The sequence below is a fragment of the Tursiops truncatus genome, chromosome X (genome assembly GCF_011762595.2).
Source record: "Tursiops truncatus isolate mTurTru1 chromosome X, mTurTru1.mat.Y, whole genome shotgun sequence".
NCBI lineage: Eukaryota > Metazoa > Chordata > Mammalia > Artiodactyla > Delphinidae > Tursiops > Tursiops truncatus.
The window spans coordinates 253,717-278,546 of record NC_047055.1 but is presented as its reverse complement, the minus strand read 5'-3'; the positions used below and the strand labels follow the sequence as shown (position 1 = coordinate 278,546).

Here is a 24,830-nt window from a genome sequence, read left to right as displayed (position 1 = left end):
TTATATACCAACACACCCTAAGCTATATAAATAATCACACACTAGCGGTATCTATTGCTCTGTTGAGATACCCTGTGTCTACAACTGCAGTTTCTGCTGCTTCGGTTCATCTGTCAGATTGGAGGAGGGGGGAGGAGGGAAGGGGGAGGGGAAGAGAAGGGGAAGGAAAACGCTGGAGGAGGGGAAAAAGAAGGAGGAGGAGAAGGGGGAGGAGAAAGAGGCGGAGGAGGAGGGGGAGGAGAAATAGGAGAAGGAGGAGGAGAAAGAAGAGGAGGAGGAGGAGGTGAACAACTTACCCCGCTGAGCTTTCTTTGGGGAATACGTGCATCAAGGTTTAGATCTGCATGTAAAATCCATACAAAGTATCTGCCACTACAAGTCTGACTCTCCTCCCTACCCCGTTTGTTTGTTTTTTTTTTCTTTCCCTTTTCTCTGCTGTCAGAAAGACTGAAACAGAACTATCTCTGTTTCTGGCTCCACTGCCAGTGAAGGAGTTTTCATTCAGACTTTCCGAAGAGAGGTGGAGAAACCTAAAGACTCAGGAGAAGAAGAGGTCCTTTGAGCCAGATGGGGCATTAGTTCTTCTGCTTTTCTCAGCATGGATAAGCCCTTTCTTCAAGGTAAGCTTAGAGATTAGCTCCTAAAGACCTCAGAATTCTTTCTATGAAATGCGCAGATTGCCATTCATTCCAGTCATCGTGTGTGTGTGTGTGTGTGTGTCTGTGTGTGTGTCTGTTTGAGAGCGCGCGCGTGTCTGTGCACGCGCACAAGCGCAAGCGCATGGGTAGAATAAAATGAAAACCGTTTAACTGAGATTTAAATGAATCAGCTCTTGCAGAAAACTATCCGTATCGGAAATTTCTAAATCAAAGGAGAACTTCAAAATAACTCTTTTGTAGCCAAATGTCAATGCAATTTCTAGCCTGTTGACCTTTAAATGAATTTTGGTGCTTGCCTAAGCCCCTTATAGCGCAGCCTAACCACCCAAGCTGAGAACGTACGGAGAGCCCGTGCTGAGGCCAGTCTGGCTGCCCAGCGGGCATCCTGTCAGTGTACGGCTAGTCTGCTATTGGCTCACAAGTCTGGGCTGTGCATCGTTCAGATTTCATCACATCACCTTGCCCTGGGTAGAAATGGCGCAAGCTGACACGGCATAACCCCCTACTTACATTGAGTCAGAGCAATGATTTAGAAATCTCTGGATCCATGCCTGGGTGTGTGTGCACATGTCTCTGTGTGGCATATGGAAATTTTGTCAAAAGTGAGAACCTGTGAGCATGTCTAGTTAGCCAATAGACATCTGATAGGACCTAGGGCAGTGGTTCACAGTCCCTTCCATTCGTGTAATTATAGTTACCACTCGCCTCTGTATGCTGCAAACCATGTTGGATGAACAGAAAACAGACCTTGAACTCTTAGACAGAAAATCTATTTTGAAACGCAAACCATTGTTGCTTTTCTGGGTACGTTAAAACCTCACTGTAACATAATGTGCTATCACATGAATTTGGATATACCAGGTGTTAAGTGATGTTCCCAACAAGTCAACTGCGTACATACATACAAAGAAGGCACAGGCTAGCTTTTTATCCACAAGGAAGTATTAATCTTGTTCCCTAAACCTCTAAATAAACATTTCGAAGACTTTATTGTAACATTGTATACATTTTGGCTTTTTTGTTCTGTTTTTAGGTCTCTCTAGCTGGGAAACAATCTAGTTAGTGATCTGAGTGACTTGGATTCAGAGTTGAGAAGTTGAGTTGTGAGGAAGTAAGGAACCTGAAGGAAAGGACACCAATTCTTCATGAAAGACATTTGAGGCCGAGGAACGCAACCAACAAACCCAGCATAAAAATTTAGAGCATAAGGACAAGAAGGGGATTTAAAAACCTTCCTTTCATACCCCCCTCATTTTGCAGATGAAGAAACGGGCCTGGAACAGAAGTCACTTGCCCACAGTCACACAGAACTTAAGTTTCCTGTCTCTTATAAAAGGATTTGGGGTTTAAAGAAAGATTCCTACTTCTTAAATGAACAACTAGCATTTTCTTCAGGATTAGAAGTATGTGAATTCATTTGATATTACAATTTTTCCTTGTATTGCTCATTACTAAAACACCTATATCTTTAAAAACGCAGGCTCTTAAAACTGCAAGACTCTCTGGTTTGAAATAAACTGCTGTTGAGTCTTAATGAAACTATGAAGGTAATGAATAGGACTAGGGTAACAAAGTGACAAGTTAAGAGTTAAATGTGGTGAGAACCTGGCAGCTCCAACAAGATGTATGTGGTAGGACGGAGGCCCAGTCAGTGGCTGAGAGGTTAGTAATGTAAACTATATACAACTTGGTATTTGTAAGGGGGGGAGTGCTTTGATAGAGATGCAAATGCTCTTGCACAGAGAGGGATTTTTAGCGAGCAGACTTTGGAACAGTAGAACTAAGAAAACACATAAAGCCATAGCAGAAATGCCCCCTATGTTTGCTTTCAGTTATTCTGAGAACGAGTGTATAGAACAGCAGAGCACAGAAAAAAGCAACACACCCCAGAGCCGTTACACAGTAAGGTACAAAACAGCATTGAACCCATGGGACTAGGAGAAAACAGGAGCCAGGCTCTCCTTCTCTTCTCCCCTCTTCTTTGAAATCAAGATTGAGTCACGCTGTATCGGAAAGGATTTATCATAAAAATCAGAACACTCTTAAGGTGTTAGCATAGAAGGGCTTTAGATAGGAAAGTTTTCAACTTTAGTCTCAACATGGCAGATTTTAGGTTCCAGGGAGAAAATACATTTTTCTTTCATTAACAAACAGCATTTCTTGAATGGATTTACCTTTCTAGTCCCTGAGTTGGCATAAGAAAAGAAATTTCTGTTTAGGTTGAACATAGCAAATTTCAGGGCTACAGAAAAACTGTTGAGAAAGCTAGGAGCACCTGGCCAGAGGGACTGAGATGGGAGTGGGTTTACAATGCATCATTCATTACTGCACAGGCACTACGTGACAGAAATCACTAGATCCCATCAACGTGCAGCCAAGACTTGTAATCACCTCGGCTCCTATTTAATAATATATGATATGTATATTCTCTCTCTCACTTAATAGAATATGGAATTCACCAGCAGCACAGTCAGTTTCTTAACTGTTGCTGCTCACAATGAATGGCCCTTTAATGAGTGGATTTCTGAATCATAAACGTGCTTGCAGTAGTAGTTTTTCGTCTAATCTATGTGCTGCAGCAGTCTCTTGTCTATTTGTTTCTCAACTTTTTTTCCCCTCTTACCTTCCCCTACAGTATCTATTTCAGTTCATCCTGTTAGCCAGATCGGAGTCAGCACATCCGGAATGGCAAACAATTTATTGTCATTCAATCCTGTTTTATCCTACTCAACACCCTGATTTTACCCAGGTCCTACTGCCCACCGTATTGCAGATCTTCCACAGTCCATTCTAGTAAAGATTTTACAGGGCAGGAAGAAACCTTCTGAGTTCATCCTGTTAATCCCCTTACCTGTAAGCAAAACAGTAGTACTTCATCATCCCAGACTGATGCCCAAAGCCTCATTTAATCATCCAAGCATCTCAACTCTTCAGTCTTGCAGCACTCTAAACAATATCCAAATACACCTTCTCAACCTAAACACCATATACCCTTCTGCTGCCAAGACAGGATCCCCTCGTGCCTCTGAGTTATTTGTATTATGACCTAGATTCCTCCAAGCATAGCTTTCAACCTTCTGGGCAAGTCCCTGAGATATCTAGTGACATCCTTGGGATCCCATATGATTATCTCCTGTAACATTAAGACCTAGTATGCCTTCCTTTGAGTCCTTGAGCTTTTGAATTTCCAGTCTGTTTGAATCTAATTTCCTTTGGGAAATCAGTGAGTCTAAAATGCATCTAGCATGTACGTTATTGTTTTTACAGTGTAAATGACTTGAAGAGCCCCACACATTATTTATCTGATCAATGGGGAATAAATTCATTTCTTATAAAATTATCAAAAGATTCTTCCCAATCCAAAGCTCCTACATCCACATACCCTGCAAGCCAGCTGAACAATGTGTCCTTGTTTATTTGGGTGTCCAGATGAAAACTACCTGTTTCTTTCTAATGCTGGGACTATGAGTCTTAACAAAGATACAGCAAAGGTGGAGGTGTAAGGCTTCAGGGGATTGTGAGTCCAAGTAGATAAAAGAGACAAACATGTTGCTTTTGAATGCCCAAGTAAACAAGGGCATGTTGCCCAGTTTACCCTCAAGGGCTGAAGATGTAGAAGGTATGGACGAAGAGAATTATTTTGTCAAATTGTTTAGTTATGTAATTACAGACCATAATAGGGAAGAGTCCCTCAAAATCACCTAGTCCATTCCTATAATTATATAGATACCGGAACTGAGGCCCAAACAAAGTAAGTGATTTGCCAAAGGTTACATGTTTGAGTCTTAGAATCTCCATAGTCTTTATCTGCGTTCTCTTGTGCTGCATTAAATAACACTGAAACAAGTAGCTAAAAAGTGAAATTATAGTCAAACTGGTTCTTTGATGTGATGTGCCAGAAAAGTTATTTTTAACTAAATTAAATCTTCTTTTCAAAAAATGAACAGATGTAAATTCAACTAAATAAGTTTGCATGGGGATATAGCCTCGAAAGGCAATGAGTCTGATCATATTATTAGCCACTGAGTCCTTTATGAACTACGTCTTTTTTTTTTTCTTGCTATTGAACTTGGGGCACATTTCAGTGTCATGTTTGCTTGCTTATGGAAATCTAATCAAGCACTATCCTCTTTCACTTGTTCCTTTCTATTACTCATTCAAGCTTTCCATCCCATACAGTAGTGTGAGTAATCGATCTATTTTGAGGAGGCCTGAAGTCTGATGGATTTCAAATATACACTTTATTCATGCTAGTGTTTCCTAGGTCCTAATGCCCCCATGGTGACTCTTAGATTTTTGTTTAACTTTCCTTAGGCACACCTCTTTCGGCTGTTCAGTCTTCCAGGTGGTGCAATACAGTAATCTACTGCTGGAAAAATATTTTCCTCATGGTCACCGTTATCAGTACTAGGCTCAATCAAATGCTTCAGGGAATGACCACCGAGCGCTTCCTGATTGTGGTACGATGAAGGCACAAGCATATATTTTCTAGATATTCAACTTGTCTGAAATTTGGTATAAAAACTGCTGCTCGTTAAGAAAGCCAGTTTATTGTCTAAGGTAAAGACAGAGAAAAGCAGTCCAAGCAGATTCTGCCTCATAAACCCCATCAATATAGACTTGACTTAGGGCGGTAAAAAGTACAATTATAGGTGATACTTGAAATAATTCAGGGCTCATCTTCTGTGGTTCCCCCATCCCCAGGTTATTCCTATGTATACAAAAGTTTGATTCTGAAGCCATGCTGCCATTTAGAAAGAATTACCTCCTCAGTAAGTTAAAGCAGCTTATAAACTGAGGAGAACAGCAAGATGATTAGTCTTGACTTTCTTACCCCCTTGGGAAGCCTTTTTTCCTATTATTCTACAGATAGCCTAATTTCTGCCATCTGCGTCTCTGCCATATCTCTGCTATTACTGCAACTTGCTTGCTTGCCTGTATTCATTGAATCAAGCTTGTCCTTTATCATCTGTTTATTTATGCTTATACATTTCACTGAAAGGAAACTTTTGCTTGAGAATATGTATATACATATATATATACACACATATATGTATATGTATATATGCAACTTCTCATGGAAGGCTTTTGGGCTTTCTCTTTTACATCAGTGTTGCTTTAGGAAGTGACCTCTGCATTTGAAATTAGGTTCCATTTTTATAAGAACTTTGATGCTGAAGGCCTAGATTTCTTGGTTAGCAGAGCTCTGAATGAGCGAAATGCTCCTGTGACCCTAGCCGTATGATGGGCTACTACAGGAATCCGTAATCAGATCTTTGCTCCCAACGTGCTTTATAGTCCGGATGAGATAACCAGACTTGCCTGTAAAGAAGTAGGTGAGGTCAATTACAGAATAGAGGAGTAACATGAAGACTAAAGTGATTTAAGGTAGGGGTGGTGATGGGGCCCGAGGTTTGTTGGTTCCCTGCAAAGTACTCATGCCTGTGTGTTCTCATTCATTGTTTCTATTCCCTCTCTCCTAGGATTTTCTGATGCGCCCTAAGATCCGTGTAACTACAAGGGCTCTTTATCACCACAAGTGCCACCCTGACCCAAAACCACTCAGAACTCAAGAATCAAGGCAAAATGGATGCCGCAGTGACAGATGATTTCCAACAAATCCTGCCTATTGAACAGCTGCGCTCTACTCACGCGAGCAATGATTATGTGGACCGTCCTCCAGTCCCCTGTAAACAGGCCCTCTCCAGCCCTTCCCTTATCGTGCAAACCCACAAATCTGATTGGTCCCTGGCTACCATGCCTACTGCTCTCCCACGCAGTCTCAGCCAGTGCCATCAATTGCAGCCCTTGCCTCAGCATCTGAGCCAATCTAGCATTGCCAGCTCAATGTCCCATAGCACCACTGCCTCTGATCAAAGGCTCTTGGCCAGCATTACGCCCTCACCTTCAGGCCAGTCCATCATCCGAACCCAGCCTGGAACAGGAGCCCACCCAAAGGCTGATGGTGCTCTGAAGGGAGAAGCTGAGCAATCTGCCGTGCACCCCAGTGAGCACCTCTTCATCTGCGAGGAGTGTGGGCGGTGCAAATGTGTCCTCTGTACGGCAGCTCGCCCTCTCCCCTCCTTCTGGCTGTGCAACCAGCGTTGCCTTTGCTCCGCTGAGAGCCTCCTCGATTATGGCACTTGTCTCTGCTGTGTTAAGGGCCTCTTCTACCACTGTTCTACTGATGATGAAGACAACTGCGCTGACGAGCCCTGCTCCTGTGGGCCTGGCTCTTGCTTCGTCCGCTGGGCAGCCATGAGCCTCATCTCCCTCTTCTTACCCTGCCTGTGCTGCTACCCGCCTACCCGTGGATGCCTCCATCTGTGCCAGCAGGGCTATGATAGTCTTAGGCGACCAGGCTGCCGCTGTAAAAGGCACACCAACACTGTGTGCAGAAAAATCTCTTCTGGTAGCGCGCCCTTCCCCAAGGCCCAGGAGAAGTCTGTATGACCTTCCCACAAGAGGGATCCAGTGCTTTCTCCTTCTAGGCCCCATCAATAAAGCATAGGCCTCATCTTTGAAGAAGGGGAGGAGGAGAAAAGTAGCCAAGCCAAAGTTAGGGCTCACCAATTTCGTTCCTGCAGTGTCAGGGGAATGGTCAAGTACATCCTGGTGCAGGATGCCTTGCTCTTTCTCACAGTATCTATCCCACTCCTCCTCAGTCTTTTTACACCCACCATCTCAGCCCTTATGGCTGTCATGGCATATTCAGGTGATATATAAGCATGAGATTTGGACACTGAGGGCTGACAGAGCCAGCAACGTGGAGGTTTAGGGGCTCCCCAACGTAGTACCTCTCGATGCAGGCTCTGAGTGTCACTCTGCTTTCCACAGTGCCTTTGGAAGCTTTCTTCTTAGATGGTTTTCACAGGTCCACGTGGAACAGTGTTCAGTATTCCAGGGAATCTGACCCCTTCTCCGTCTACCGCCCCTCTGGTCTTTAGTCTTTTTCTCATTTTCTCCTCTTCTTGCATTACTCTGTTCTGTTCTCATTCCCACTCCATTCTCACCCTCTCTACTTTTACTTTTCCTCGCTTTTCTTTCTCTCTCTCTGCTTTCTTCTCCTTCCCTCCCTTTCTCTCAGACTAATCCTTTCTCTGCCTGTATTTCTGTCTTGTTTGAGCTAATCTTTGTCTCCTTCTACCTGTCCCTCTTTCTCTCTCTAACACGTCAAAAAGTGCTGTTTTTCCGTAGGTGTTTCCTTTGACGCCAAACTTTGCTGTTATACTATTTACTAATTTTTATTGAGGGAAATTGATTACTGTAATGAACTTATCACTAGCAATAGTGTGTGTGCACTCATAACCACACTCGCCAGTTTATGAGCATATGAGGCAAACTTATCTTACATTTCCAGGTTTAATTAGTTGAAGTTTTACTCCCTTTCCCAATAATCAACTTACAGTACTGACAGATTCCACTAGCATGCTGAGTAGGATAGTAAATCAGGATGCTCATAACTTTGTATGTCTGACCCAAGTGCCAAAGGCAGACGTGCTTTATAGCTAAATGAACAAAGCAAAGGATATTACAGAGGTCTGTTCTCTCTTAGAAGCTAACTGCCCTGAGACTGCATGGCTCAGGCCTTAATAATGGACATAAAAAGTCATAAAACTTTAGAGCTGGAAGGATCTTAACTGTTAATCTAGTTCAATGCCCTTATTTTACAGATGGGAAAACTGAGGTCTGGAAATAGGAAGGGATCTGCCCAAGGCTACACACTGAGTTAATAGAGTTGGGCCTGGCATACAGGTCTTGTGACTCTTGGTGCAGTATTCTCTATTAACAATGACAGAAAGCCATTCCCATTCAATTTTCAGGAATCATGCCAAGCTAGTGTGGTGGTCTTTATGTGGGGCACAGTGGGTAGCTAACTTTCAGGTGTCAAGGCTGCCCCCAGTGGACATCACCTTTGGCTCTGTCACCTTGTAGAAGCTCAAGTGTGCAAAAGAAAAGCTTAAGGAAGCCCTAATCAAGCTGTGTCTTCGCCATTGCACCTACCCTTTGCCACACACTGTGCTTGCTCCTGGCCTTGTCTGCAGTGGCAGTTGCCTGAGAACCTAAATTTCAGCAACAGTGGAAAACTGAGATGAAAGATGTATAATGCAGAGAACTGACTTCTCTCTTACGAAATACCAAGAGCTTGTGCTGTGAATCCCCTTCAATGGGAAAAGGCTGCAGTGGTGATAGCAGGCTCCCAAGGACTGCTGCTGAAAGATGCAACAATTAGATACAGTTTCCCTCTGTAAGTGAATCCAAAATTCACTACAGAATTCAAAGATTGAGGGCACTTGCTTGAAATCAAGGTGCTCCGACTTAGTTTAAGACTTCCAGACTCTAGCTTTATAGATCATCATCTCTTTTAAAGTGTGCATGGGTATGTATTACAGGGTGGAAAGGTGGGGAGACATGTACAGTCATACACAGGGGGAAGAAGAAGGGAACATCCACGTCCCCTTGTCGGCTATATACTATAGGAATACGTGCCACTCAGTCTTTGTTGGTTCTGAATCTCCCTGAAGTGTACTGACATTTGGGCTGCAGAGACCCTCACCTTCTCTTTCACCTCCTCTTCTAGAATTGCTTTGCTCTATTTTTGTATATATAAATATGTCATGATGATTATTAATAATGTTAATGATATCGCTGCAAATGGTGCCACATGCAAGGTTTGGCTTCTTGGAACATTTATAACCCGAACCAGTACCTGCCACCTCTCATGTTGCTTTCAAGTCCTTCCATTTAAGTAACTTCTTTTTACCTTACAAGTCTGCCTGATTGACCTTTGAACTTAGCCACCCCTAAAAGCTGTGCCCGGTTTTCTGGGTCAAGCTGGATGGTGATGAGTAGCAACACACACTTCTCTTCGCTTCTGCCTGAAATTTGCTTAAAGCTGAGATAAGTAAGGATTCTGACACTAGTGCATTGTTCCTGGAGCTAAAGTTATTCTATGGATGTTTGCTGATTAGTTTCAGGACCCAAAACAACACAAGTCCCTCCTCCTTGATAGCTCCTTCATATCTCAATCCTGCAGTCCTTACTCAGGCAAATTGCGCACTGCCAGAGGCTCTGGGCTCTGCCCTGGGCTCTGCCACACACCCAAAGGAGCTCTTCTCAGTGTATTTCTAAATGGCCTTACACTTGGTAGAAGAAACTGAACGGTTACGCCAATGCAGTTGCAGTCTGCAATCTGCTGAGTCGGGGCTCTCATTTGTGTCCAAGTTGGCCTGATACGGACTGCATCTGGTTTACGTATAGATGGGTCCTGTTGGGGTATGCGCACAGACATGTGAGTGTGCATATATATCCCCTCTGTGAGATAGATATATATATATATATTTACATATATATATGTAAATATATATCCACACATCTCTATATATTTTAATGTATTGCACATGTATATTTAAAATATATATGAAAGAACTCTAAATCCTGCAGAGAGGCTCTGTTTTCATTATTTTTCTACTTTGTGTCATGTACTGTATAAACAGGAATATTTAGAGGATGTTTCCTGCTTAGCATTTTTTTGCAGTTAAATCATCTGTTACCCCCTAAATCTACCGCTTTCCACATATTGGTCCCTTGCTACATTTCATATGGCTTTAGCCAAAAGTTTGTTGTTGTTGTTGTTCCAGCCCATCTTTCCTCATCACAACAGCTATAATAAATGTAGTGAGCACTTACATAGTGCTTACTATGTGCTAAGCACTATTTTAAGCACATCACCTATATTAGCTCATTTAATCCTCACGGCAACTCTGCAATGTATGCACTATTATGATTGCCATGTTACAAATGAGAAAACCGAAGTACAGAGGGGCTAAGTGACTTGTCAAAGGTAACAAAGCTTGTAAATGCTGGAACTAAGATTTGAACCTAGGCTGTGTGACTCCAGAGTCCATGGTCCAGAGTCAGGTATAGAAGTCCAGAGCATAATATAAACCCCTGCGGTATAACAAGCCTCAAACGGTGAGCGGTTCTGTCCCTAACTCCAGTCCACCTGCAGCCTGAGAGTTGAAACAAACATGCTACTATGTTAGGAGTGAAGCAATAGTTACAGACATCATATTATTAGCCGTCTTGCTTCCCAAGATGGTGGCATTACACACTTCTCCACTTTTCCCTTTGAAAACATGTTTGCAGCCAGTTACCGTTTCTCAATCAGCTTATGGTATGGAGCCAGCAGAGAAATTTTTTTACTTTGCCAGAGAGGGTAAGAGTTTACTTGGCCTTCTCTTTAAGGGCCCAGGAAATCTAATTCAATTTCTTTCTGAAGAAAGTAGAACTAAATCTATGTTTGGCACTTGAGATTGGTTGGAGCTGTTAACATTCAAGCTCATTGATTATATTGAGTGCATTTTGCTGATTCAAATGTAAGTAATCCACTGATGTCCATTGGTCAGTATACCACCTTACCTCTTCCCATCACCTACTTCACACAGACATTATTTCAGAGCCAGAAAGACCCTTAAAGAACATCTATTCCAACATCAACATTTTATAGTTGGAGGAAAAGATGCACAAAGAGAGAAAATAACCTGCCAAAGTCACACCGTTATAAGTTAGGGTGGAATTATGACAATTCCAGATTTCCTAGTTGCCAGATTCCCTGGTCTGAGTTTCTTAGAAAATAGAGCTTGAAGCAAGAGCTTATGTGAAATCCCAAGGAAGTAGGAGCAAGGAAAAAGAGGTAGGGAAGGAGGGAGAATAACCTGTTTCATGACAAGCTAACTTCTCAATCTCTTACGATAGGCCATACTGTATCTCAGCCCATCTGCGTGAGGAAAGGGGAAGCATTCAACTCCTATCGCCCATCTCATTAGTCAAATACCTTCCCTGTGGAAAATTAGCTCCCCTGCACTGTTGGGCAACGCATGTGCGGGTGCCCAAGCATGTGCCTTGGCACCTTAAGCCTCAGCAGCAGTGGGGTAGCATTACAGACAGCAAGGCAAGTGTGCGTATAAAGGGAGACATAGGAACTTAAACTGGCACACTAGGCTGGTGCGTTTCCCTTACATCTTTATTCACTTTCATTCAAAGTGAGTTAGAGATAGCCTACAATTTTTAAAGTATGTAAGGCTTTATTGTGGTGCTCAGAAACATACTAAATTTGCCTTCCTAAACCTATATATTCCCCGACTTGTTTTTAAGGACTTCTTTCTGCATGGAAATGAAGTTCCTAGTTCAACTAGAGAAGTAACAATCTAGGCCCATATCCTTATCTTGACCCTTAAAGCAGTGTTGCTGCTTTCAAAGGCCAGAATGAACAAGACACACAGCTTTCAAGGAAAGACATCTTGCGAGTGACGCTGCTCATTGTTGTTTAGGGATCTTTCTGTCATTACAATCAAAGTGATGTACGTTGCTCCCACATATATTTGCTGGCCTGTTCCCTGTAAAAGAAGGGGGTAATCCTGACACACAAGTTGTCATTCTCCAACTATTAAAGCAATCCTTTTGGCTGTACTAGATAATGGTCATGTCTCTGATAATAAAAGACACAGATGACAAGGATTAGGAAACCCCCAAGTCCTTGAAGAACTGACCAACACTGCTGTTGCCAGTCACTAAGGAAAGAAAACAGAGATAATCCTTCAGGTGAACACCCTAGTTTTGTTAATACAGGGCTTTAACCTCAAGTCACCTGTATGTTCTATTGTGATAAGATGAGGTGACCCGCAAATGCATCCTAAGGGCTCATTTTGAACCTATGTCCTAAGGCCTAAACTACGGGAGACTGAATGACGCCCTTGGCCCCTTCCTCCTAGTCCACACTTTAATCTTAGCCCTCAAAGTCTTACCATTCTGGTGACAAAAAGAAACACTAAAAGGGAAAGGAACACTAATTTTTATAATATCAGAAATTAGTTGGCTTAATTTTACTCTGTAAAAGTTTTAAAGGATCCCCTTCCAATGGGTGTTAAGGCCTCCCAATAAGGAGAAGGCTCCAGGCCCATCGTAATACATAAGGTATACTGAAGGAAAAAGAGAAAAAAGTAGTGTGAAGTAATACTGTATGTAGGTCCAGAAAGAAAAACAAATGTTAAGAAAAAGCTATGTGAAAGAAAAAAGCTCTGTAATCAGTTTGTTTCTCTCATCCAAAACTCCATTTTATTAACCTCTTGGCTCTGTTGTATATTTAAACTCCTTTTTGTCCTTGACTTGTAGCAGCATTCGTTTTTTTTTCAAACTCCTACAACACTTCCACTGGAATGATTGTGTGTGTGTGTGTGTGTGTGTGTGAGAGAGAGAGAGAGAGAGAGAGAGAGAGAGAGAGAGAGATGGATAGAGCCTTGAGCTCTCCCCTAGAGGTTCAGAGTTAGGGTATGTACTCTAAAACTTTCAGCCTTTCAAACTCCCTTCCAGGACATGTCCCCATAGTACTTGGATCTTATACTAAATGACAAAGTTTCTCTCCTTTAGAGAGAAATACCAGACTGGATTTGTGGCTTTACCTGGATTGGCTTCTTGGTGGTGTGGAAATTACAGTAACCTGAAACCAATTAAATCAGGATCTTTGGAGGTGAGGCTGAGGAATGGATTTTTTGAAAAAGCTTCCAGGTGTTTATAATACACAAACAGGGTTGAGAAAGCTCAGTCACCTCGTTCTATAAATTCAGATACTGAGGTTCAGAGAGGGGAAACGACTCACTCATAAATACACAGTGAGTTAGGGACAAAGTTAGGAATGTGAGAATCCAGGTCTGCTGACTCCTAGGCCAAAGTTTTTGTCTTTATATTATGCTGCTTTTCTCTACCCTGTGCCCTCTCTGGATCTTTGCTTTCCTCATCTGTAAAATGAAGATGATAAAGCCTAGAGATTTTGTGAGAGTCATTAAAGTAGAAGCATCTTTTAATGTACAAGGTTCTGCACAAATGCAAAGGAATGTTATACTTGAGGGAATTAATGTACAACACATACGTGAGGCTGAATGTCTAAAACAACATAATGAAAGTTTTAAAAAAAGTTTAATCCATCAATCATTTGGGTGTTGTGACTACCTGATAACGTGTATGAAGACTGAACACTTGTGTAGGTTTTCTGTACCTTTAAACTAAACTTGGCCTCAGTGACAATCAAAGAAATTAGGAGCTGAGGACAGAGGTCATTCTTTTATTTCTCTTTCCCTCACTGGGATAGGGATTAAAAGAAATATAAAAGCAAAGGGATATTTGGACTTCTCATACTTGGTCAATTACAATGTGACCTTAGAACTGAACTAGCCTAGCGTTTCTATGGGACTTGTAGATCCCATTCCTGGGGTCTTTCAGGGGTTGGAGGGAAGGGGGTCAAAAAAAGGACATCTCTTCTGAAAGGCAGTATGCATAAAAAGCCAGCAGGGAGGGCTGCCCATTAGGAGGAGCTACTGCTATAGAAGCCAGAAAGGAGGGAAGTGGCTTTCTGATTTGGCTCATTTGAGGAAGTAGATTATTTGGGGATCTAGTATCCCCAGAATGATCTATAACCGCAAGGAACATGTTTCCTGAACTCCAGGGCCCCGGAACAGAGTATCCAGACCCATTCCTGTCCTTTCCATTCCAGATATTAGGAATTTCCAGAGGGGGCCACTTCTGTTCTCCTAGGAGTCATATATCTGGCTACTTGTTTATTTGGTAAAAATGGAATTCTGTACCATTTATAGAATGGACTTCTTGTGTCTTCCTCATTTTGAAAGTATAATACACATTCTTAATTCATCATTAATTTTTGCCAATGCCTTTTAAGTATTTATTTGAAAGTTATTTTAAAATATGAAAATATATTTATTTAACAAAGCACTCCTTTATCCTTAGTTGAGCCATGCTAACAAATTAAAAACAAGCCATGATCAAACTGTTTCTATGTGTCACATTACAAGCTAAATTTAAAAACCTATTTAGTAAATATATCCTCATTTCATCTTGAAATGCCTCCTTCTTAAGCGGGAGGTAGGCATGGAATTAGTGGGAAGCAAGAGGCCTTAAAAGTATAGTGATGGGCACTTATAATCTAGACCTGCCTTAGGCAGGGCTTACCTTTCAGGTAGTTAAGAGGTGATGAGCTATACTCAATCAGGAAAAACTGAGTCGTTAGAGGCCATGTTTCAGTAGTCTATGATTTCCTGGAAAATATCATCCAAAAAACTCCTTGCTAATAACTACACTGCCAATAAAGTGCTTGTACTTTGCCTGATAACAATTAACACAAGAGCCTAAGATGAGCTGCATAAAATAGCATGTGGACCAAATGAGAAAGCAGACTGTAGTTCTAAAGGAAGGATCAAATTTGGTTGTGGTGTCAGCCATAGGCATTAATTGTAGGGACATTGAAATCTATTTCAACAGAACTTCAAATAAACATAATGGAGACTGGACCTGAGAAGGTGAAAAAGGGTAATTACTGCATAAGAGGTTAGAGCACAGCCTGAAGTTCAGAAGCAACACTGAATTTACAATCAGAAGATAAATGTAATAACACACAAGACAGTATGAGATGGAGGAGCCAGTCTTGATGAGTTTCATCCAAAAGATTTATAGACGGCTCCACCATGTGCTAGGCGTCTTTAGTAAGTTACTTAGGCTTTCTGTGCCTGGTTTGAAACTCAGGAAACATGACTCTGAAAACTGTGCTCTTAACTACTACGATCTACTTCTTATAGTATAAAAATGGCTATATGAGTAGAGTCATACTATGTCCCAATTTGCCCAGGACAGTCTCAGTTAATACCTGTGTCTCAGAATATTTAATAGTGTCCTCTTACATTCTGAGAACTTATCTTGACATGACTTGTATATAATACATAATGGTATATTTCATTTGCTAACTTTGATAAAATCATTGCATGAAAAGAGATGAGGATAATTTTAGTGTTGGCCCTTCTCTCATATTATCCTCAAGCACCATCCAAAATTGAGCCCTCCCACAATTTTTAAATTTGTCACCACCCACCTCAAGTCCTTTTTGCCCAGCTTACATTCCCTGGTCTTTCACAACAACAACGCTGACCCTCTCTCCCCCTAGCACACCCCTAGCCTAACAAAATCTGAATCTTAGTTAAATATAACCACCTATTCCACATTTTAATCTAAACAGATGAATGTAGTTGGAGAAAAACACACAATCACAAATTTCAAGTGGGCCCTCAGTACCACCAGACAACTTCTACTTTGTTTCTCCCTTCAGTTTATTTTCCAACTCTTAAAAAAGGCTATCTCACCCTTCTCTTTCATCATACCTCCAATACCTCCACCTCCTCCATACTTCCACTCCCAGCTTGTGACCTTGCCACATATCATTGAGAAAATAGGGTATTCCCTCTTGAACCCACTCCAGCCAGCCTTTTGAACCCACCTTGCACTGAAATAACTCTTGTCAATGTCACCAATGATTCTACCTTGCTAAATCCAATGGTCAATTCTCAGTCTTCATCTTATTCACCCAATCAGCAGCATTTGTCCCACCTGATCATGCACTCTGACTTAGCTCCTCCTCCCCCAAATCCTAGCAGAGCCTGAGGCAAGGACTTACATGTAGTTTATTGGGGGAGGTGATTCAGGAAACAAGAGAAGAGGACTAAGAATGAACCAAGTAGGGATGGGTATGTTCAAGGGTATGTTATTAATGTGTTTACTACTGAAGGCAACTGTGGATTATTCCCACTGAGGACTCTCTTTGGTGCTGTGTGGAATGTGCCTCAGAATTTTCCACCAGACACAGAAGAGTGTTTATCCATCAGATTTCATCTCCCATTGACCAAGGGTAATCCTAGAGGGTGTTAATTCACTGGCACTTGCAGGTTTGTTCATGACCTAGAATCACTGAGCAGGCTCCTGCAGATGTCCGTCCCATCTGGTGGTAGCAGAGAAGCCCCAAGGCAGAAAGCAATAGTGTGAGATACAGCTGAATGAGGTAGCGTCAAGCTACCCCTGCATACAGCAGCTGCAATACTGTCCTGAACAAAAGGTGGTCCAGGAGAATGTGAAATGAGGCACAAAAGATGTTTGACACACTCTGTTTTTTCGGGGGGTGGGGTACGCGGGCCTCTCACCGTTGTGGCCCCTTCCGTTGCGGAGCACAGGCTCCAGACGTGCAGGCTCAGCGGCTATGGCTCACGGGCCCAGTTGCTCCGCGGCACGTGGGATCCTCCCGGACCGGGGCACGAACCCGCGTCCCCTGCATGGGCAGGTGGACTCTCAACCACTGCGCCACCAGGGAAGCCCCACGCGCTCTCTTTCTTGAAACACATTCTTTACTGGCATCCAGCACACCACACTCTCCTAATTCTCTTCTTACCGCATTGATCTCTCCTTCTCCAAGTTCTTTAATGGTTCTTTCTCAACTCCCTGAACTCTAAATATTAGAGTGCCTAAGGTTTCAGTTCTTAGTCCTCTTCTCTTCTCTATCTAGACTCACTCTCTTGGTGATCTCATCTACTCTCCTGGATTTAAACACCACTTATATACTCATATGTATCTTTTTAGTTAGTGATTTCATTTCCTTCGGATAAAAACCCAGGAGTGGTATTGCTGGATCATATGGTAGTTCTATGTTTAATTTTTTGAGGAACCTCCATACTGTTTTCCATAATGGCTGTGCCAACTTACATAGCCACCAACAATATACAAGGATTCCCATACTGCACATCCTTGCAACACTTGTTATCTTTTGTGATTTTGATAATAGGCATTCTAACAGGTGTGAGATGATATTTCATTGTGGTTTTATTTGTGTTTCCCTTATTGTTAGTGATGTTAAGTACCTGTTCATATACCCGTTGGCCATTTGTATGTCTTCTTTTGAGAAATGTCTATTCAGGTTCTTGGCCCATTTTTTAATTGGGTTATTGGGGGTGATTTTGCTATTGAGTAGTGAGCGCCTTATATTTTTTGGATTTTAACTGCTTATCAGATGTATGTTTTGCAAATATTTTCTCCCATTCCACTTCTCCCCTCTCTTCACTCTGTTGATTGATTCCTTTGCTGTGCAGAAGATTTTTGGTCTGATGCAATCCCACTTGTCTGTTTTTGCTTTTGTTGCCTGTGCTTTTGATGTCATATTCCCAAAAAATCATATTAAATTTCTGGCTGCTTTGCTTGCCACAGCCAGTATCAAGATCTCAAGCTAGCTGTTATATTGGACTTCCCTGATAGTTTTCCATGTTCAGTTCTAAATCAGGACTACTTCCTCCAGCAGTGAAGCTGCTGTTCCTTATGACCTGCCTCATCTCTGGAGAATTACCATGGCATGGAGCTGGAGGTGGGTATGGGAGTATCCCCAGCCTGAAATGCCTCAGGCTCCCATTGTTCTTACTGAGGTTTAGCAATTTTTCTTGAATAGACTCTTCTCAATTTGTTTTATGCCTTTGGCTAATTTACAGAGTTCTGTAATGGTAGTTTTTGAAAATTTTGTCCAATTTTATTTTTTTTAGGGGAATTGTCAAGGTCCTCACTCAGAATTTCCAGAAGTCCCGCCCCAAATCATTGATTTTTTACCTTTCTTCTTTTTTAATATAATCATTGAAGTTTTAAATTTCCAAATAAGTACTGCTGTAGCTGTAGACCTATGAATTTTGATGTGTTGCATTTATCAATCAGTTCTAAATATTTTATAATATCTTCTTTGACTCATGGGTCATTTAGAAGTGTGTTGATTCATATCCAAGTAACTGAGGTTTTTCTAGATATCTTTAAATTATTGTTTTGTAATTTAATGTTGTTTTGGTCAAAGAATGATCTCTATGCTTTCAATTTCTTACCATTTATTGAGACTGACTTATTTTATGGCCCACCATATGGACTTATTTTATGGCCCACCATATGGTTCTTCTTTATGAATACTTTCACATGTAGTTGAAATAATGTGTATTTTGCTGTTTTGGGATGGAATGTTCTATAAATATAAATATAAATTGGATCAAACTGGCAATTAGTGTTGTTCAGGTGTTTCATATACTTCCTAATTTTCTGTCTGTATGTTCTATCAATTACTGAAAGAAGTATGTTGACATTTCTAACACTAATTATAACTTAACTATTTCTCCTTTCATTTATGTCAGATTTTGCTTTATGTATATTCAGTCTCTGTTTTTAGGTGCATATACATTTAGGATTGTTATGTCTTCTTGGAGAATTGACCCCTTTATCATTATGTAGTATCACGTTCAACCTGAAAATGTACCTTGTTATGAAGTCTACATCATCTGATGTTAGTATAGCTACTTGATCTTTCTTTTGTATAGTATTTTACTTTTAACCAATGTCTTTATATTTAAGGTTGTTTTCTTTTGTGCACATATAGTTTCTTATATATGCATATTTTTATTCTACCTGACAATTTCTTTTTGTTGTAATTTTTAGGCCGTTTACATTTAATGTAATAATTAAGGCTGTTGATGTAATTCTACTTTCTTGCTGTTTGTTTTCAATTTGTTGCATCAATTATTTGTTCCTTTTTGTCTCTCTCTCTTTTTTGCCTTTGGTGATGAGGATTTTTAAAAAATTTGCAATACATCTCCTTTATTGGCTTATTAACTTTACCTCTTAATTTATTAATATTATTATTTTTCACCATTTTCCCTAGGGTTGACAATATACATCTTTGACTAATCAGTGTCTGCCTTCAAGTACATTAAACTTTCAGGTTCAGCATAAGAGTCTTACCACAGTATACTTCCATTTTCGTCCTTCCATTCTTTGTGTTATTGTTGTTATAGGTTATAATTTCAAAATACATTGCTATTGTTTCAATTATCTTTTAAAATTTATTTTTAATCTACACAAGTAAAATTTATACTTTTTGATGTATAATTCTTTGAGTTGTGACAAATGCATAAAATCATATAACCACCAGAGTTCCAACTGCTCTAAATCCTTATTAACTTGGTATTGTTACTTATTAACTTGGTATTGTTACTTAAAAATGTTTTTAGCCACTCAAACAGGTATATTAATGGTATCTCATTGTGGTTTTCATTGTGTCCATGTTTTACTTTAAATTATTGAGCATATTTTAATATTTATAATACTTGTTTAAGGTATTTGTCTACTGATTACATCATCTCTATCATCTCTATCATTTCTGCATCTATTTCTATTCCACCATTTTCCTCCTTGCATGAGTAACATTTGCATGCCTAGTAATTTTTCATTGTACGTTATACTATGTGCATTAATATTTTTGGACAATGGACTTTGTTGTCTTTTTTAGAGTGCTAAAGTTTGGTGAACAGTTATTATTTTTGTATCAAGGTGATTTCTTTGAGATTTATTAAATTCTTCTAGGGAAGGTTTTCTGATTTTCTTTATGACTAATTTAGTAAGGTGTGACACTTGGGGTCTCTACAGAATGTCCCAACATTTATCTGAGGTATCGTTACTCTGGCTTGACAGAACTCAAATAGCTCTCAGCTTTGTGTGAGTTCTGGGTAGTTGTTATTGAATTTGCTTAATGGGGTTTCATCGTATATGTGCATGGATTAATATCCAGCCAAAGGCTTAAGAAAACCCCTATGCAGATTTTTGGGGATCTTTTTCTGACTAGTTCTCCCCTCTTCAGTTATCCAACCCCAAAATTCCAGCATCCCAAGTATCCTCAAACTCAATTCTCTGTCTTAACTCAGAAAGACAGATATGCTCTGCTTGGGATTCTTCTCTCAGCACCATGGTCCAGAAGGTGTCTCCAAACACAAAACAATCATAGGGCCTACCTCATTTGTTTTCCTTCCCTCAGGGGTCACAATCTTTGCTCCTCCTTTCTAATGTCTGAAAAATGTCATTGCATATATGTTGTCCACCTATATTTTTAACATCTTTATTGGAGTATAATTGCTTTACAATGGTGTGTTAGTTTCTGCTTTATAACAAAGTGAATCAGTTATACATATACATATGTTCCCATATCTCTTCCCTCTTGCATCTCCCTCCCTCCCACCCTCCCTATCCCACCCCTCTAGGTGGTCACAAAGCACCGAGCTGATCTCCCTGTGCTATGCGGCTGCTTCCCACTAGCTATCTATTTTACGTTTTGTAGTGTATATATGTCCATGCCACTCTCTCACTTTGTCACAGCTTACTCTTCCCCCTCCCCATATCCTCAAGTCCATTCTCTAGTAGGTCTGTGTCTTTATTCCCTTCTTACCCCTAGGTTCTTCATGATTTTTAAAATTTTTTTTCTTAAATTCCATATATATGTGTTAGCATACAGTATTTGTTTTTCTCTTTCTTACTTACTTCACTCTGTATGACAGACTCTAGGTCCATCCACCTCACTACAAATAACTCAATTTTGTTTCTTTTTATGGCTGAGTAATATTCCATTGTATATATGTGCCACATCTTCTTTATCCATTCATCCGATGATGGACACTTAGGTTGCTTCCATCTCCTGGCTATTGTAAATAGAGCTGCAATGAACATTTTGGTACATGACTCTTTTTGAATTATGGTTTTCTCAGGGTATATGCCCAGTAGTGGGATTGCTGGGTCGTATGGTAGTTCTATTTGTAGTTTTTTAAGGAACCTCCATACTGTTCTCCATAGTGGCTGTATCAACTTACATTCCCACCAGCAGTGCAAGAGGGTTCCGTTTTCTCCACACTCTCTCCAGCATTCATTGTTTCTAGATTTTTTGATGATGGCCATTCTGACCAGTGTGAGATGATATCTCCTTGTAGTTTTTTTTTTTTTTTTCGGTGCGCAGGACTCTCACCGTTGCAGCCTCTCCCGTTGTGGCCTCTCCCATTGCGGAGCACAGGCTTCGGACACACAGGCTCAGCGGCCATGGCTCACGGGCCCAGCTGCTCTGCGGCATGTGGGATCTTCCCGGACCGGGGCACGAACCCATGTCCCCTGCATCGGCAGGCGGACTCTCAACCACTGCGCCACCAGGGAAGCCCTCTCCTTGTAGTTTTGATTTGCATTTCTCTAATGATTAATGATGTTGAGCATTCTTTCATGTGTTTGTTGGCAGTCTGTAAATCTTCTTTGGAGAAATGTCTATTTAGGTCTCCTGCCCATTTTTGGATTGTGTTGTTTGTTTTTTTGTTATTGAGCTGCATTTTTCCACCTTTTAAATTGTTTATGGTGGAAAGACAATTTCAAAATTAAGGTTAGAGTTTAGACCTCAGACATTTTCTTTTTTCCATGCTTGCACCCTAGGTGATCTTATCTAATCCCATTATTTTAAATATTTGCATCTTGACATCTCCAAAATTTATTTCTCCAGCCTGGAACTCTCTCCTCAACTCCAGATGTATACAGTCAAGTGCCATATTCACTTGGATGTTTAATGGATATCTGAAGCTTCACATATTTAAAACCAAAGTCTTCATTTCTTCCTTCCAAACCTTCTACCCAATGTTCTCCATTTAGGTAAGTGACAACTCTATTTTTCTAGTTGTTCAGTCCATCCGTGACTCTTTCTCTAACACCTCACATCTAATCTATCAAAAAATTCTTTTGGCTATACCACTCAAATTATATATAAAATCTAACCCTCTTTTACTACCTCCACTGCTACTATCCTATCGAAGCTCACATTATATCTTACCTATATTACCTTAATAGCCTCCTAACAGATCTTCCTGCTTCTATAACTGTATCCCATAGAGAGTTCTATCTCCTCAGAAAGGCCAGAGTGATTCTGTTAAACTATAAGTCAAATAATGTCATATCTGTTCTCAAAATCTGCCACGGCCCGGGTACTTCATGTTTGATGTACCCACTACTTTGAACACTCTTCTCCCTGGTACCTGCGTATTTTGTTCATGTTCTTCATTCAGGTTGTTACTAAGTCCAAGCTCACTCTGCTCACTGCACGACAGGCCAATAAATCAAAGACGAGATGTTGAGGCAAGGAATACGACTTTATTCAGAAAGCTGGCAGACGGGGCAGACTGAGAAGATGACAGACTAGGGCCTCAAAATAACCATCTTATTGGGGTTTGGATGCCAGTTTCTTTTACAGCACAGAGAGGGGGAGATGAGGAAGTAAAGTAAAAAGGCCATAAGTTTTGCAAATATCACCTGGAATGTCCAGCCTCAGGGAGGGGATGTGTTAATTTCTTCTTTCTTGCGGCCATTCACAGGTGGGCGGGGTCAGGATGCTTCCCTGAACAAAGGTACTTTGGTTTAACATTCGGGCAGAGGGGCAGCGTTCCCTGAGGCAGGCCATCAGGTATAGACAGTATACATTTAGTGAACAAATCAGCGGAAAGCAAAGGTTAAAGCAAAAGAAACAGATCCAACATGTAGTCAGATTTGGCTCTTCCCTGTTACAAGGTTTCTGTGGAAATGTCACCTTATCAATGAGGCTTTCCCTCAAACTCTCACTCTGTCATTCTGTCCCTTTACCCTGATCTAATTTTCTTCTTAGCTCTTACCACCACCTAATATACTATGTATTTGTTTGTTTGTTACCTACATCAACTATGAGAATGTAAGCAGAAATTTTGTTTTAATTTGTGCTGTGTCCCCAGTAACTGGAATAGTGCCTGGCCCATAGTAAGCATTCCATAAATTATTTGTTCAATGAATGAACACACACAGCCTCTTATTGTCTACTTATTTTTATTTTACTTCTTTCTTGGAAAAAGCATATGCTTAATTTATTTTTTACCAATTTCATACGATCTATCTTTTAAAGAGATAATTGAGATCATCCACATTTTGTATGTTTCATATGCTTTATTTAATTACTTACATGTTATTTAATACACATTATTTAATAAACATATTATTTATTTTACATTGTTGTTCCCTATTTTCCTTTTCCCAAGTGTGCTGATTTTATCAAGTATTCAGTTTTCCTTTTGTTAACTTGTGAGCTCTAATATGCTTTACCATTTCATTAATGGTTAACTCAACTTTCAGACACATGTGCCTCCACTGTTATTTGAAAACATGCCTTTCTTCCCCCTCTTAGGATTCACTGCTCCTCCGATATTTTTATTTAGAATATTTTCTTATTTATTTAGTATAGTTTCACTTTTCTCCCTCTTCTAAATTCATGCCTTCCCAGATAAGACCTTTAGAACGTGTTTATTTCTTTGTACTCATTCCTTTGCTATCCATAAGTCTGATTTTTCATAAATGACGTGGTACTTTTAGTTCTAGACGTTAGAGTTTCCCTAGAAATATGGACCTTCTGTTTTTAAGAATCCTTGTTTAAGTTATGTTACCCATTCCCGGACAGTCTATTATCACTCACTTACATTTAACTGTTGTATTTCACATGCAGACTTTTTTTTTTTCAACTCAAGGATTGTTCTTCTATTGTTTGATTAATTTTGTCATTTTCCACATGTTTTATTTTCTCTGTTTGGAGCTGAAATTATTTAAATATTTGGCCTCCTGTATCTATATATCAGTGAAGATCCATACCATTAGAGCTCTTAGATATCAGTCTCTAGGTACTTGCTTAGCTCATCGTGTAAAAAGCCCAGCGCCAATTGTTTTTATTATAATTATCACAGTATCAAAAAGTTCATTTGTCTCCAGGCTACAGATGCCATTTGACCCAGGTGAGGTAGATAGTTTGGAGTTCTTACTGGAGGGAATGGTGAGCCTTGTTCAGATATTCATCTTTCCAGAGGATAAGAACTCAGGAATGTTTTCTTACTCCTAAAAGTGTGGAGAGGTAACTTATTTTTCTTCTGTTTCCCTACATCTTCTTCATGTTTGTTTGAAATGGTAACAGTACTTTCACCTGGGTGTGCTCAGAAACTCTGGCCTTCTTTCCTGCTACTTCTTTTGTAGGCTCTTACTCCCAAGATCATGAAAAAATAAAGTGTGGCTTGAGGTATGCTCTTCTTTAGAAGAAGCTTAGCTAGTTATACTTCTTTTTTCACGTAACCATCCGTTCACTCAAAAATATTGAGTACCTACTCTGTGCCAAGTGCTGTTCTAAGTGACTAAGGCAGATACTGTCCTTACCCTCATGAAGCTTACATTCTATTGGGAAGAAAGAATCAAAACTTAATTTTACACAGCTATAAATGATATAAGAAAACTGTGGGATGACTGTAGGGAGTGCTGAGATAAAAGTGTGAGTCAATAAAATCTTAGGAGACTGAGGATGTGAGTAGGAAGACTGGGGAAAATCAAGGGAAAGCTCTTGATAGTAGAAAACTTTGTCTACCACTACACAAATGCAGCAAAAACAAACACAGGGCTTGCTATTTTGCCGAA

General features: G+C 40.4%; 1 protein-coding gene across 1 annotated transcript; it reads left to right on the top strand.

Annotated features, from left to right (window-relative positions):
• The first annotated feature begins 279 nt into the window (after positions 1 to 279).
• SPRY3 (sprouty RTK signaling antagonist 3) lies at positions 280 to 13,038 on the top strand. Its single transcript, XM_019933638.3, has 2 exons — positions 280 to 620; positions 6,143 to 13,038. Exon 2 carries the CDS (start codon positions 6,246 to 6,248, stop codon positions 7,110 to 7,112), a length of 867 nt encoding a protein of 288 aa, XP_019789197.1. The 5' UTR covers positions 280 to 620; positions 6,143 to 6,245; the 3' UTR covers positions 7,113 to 13,038.
• The last annotated feature ends 11,792 nt before the right edge of the window (positions 13,039 to 24,830 follow it).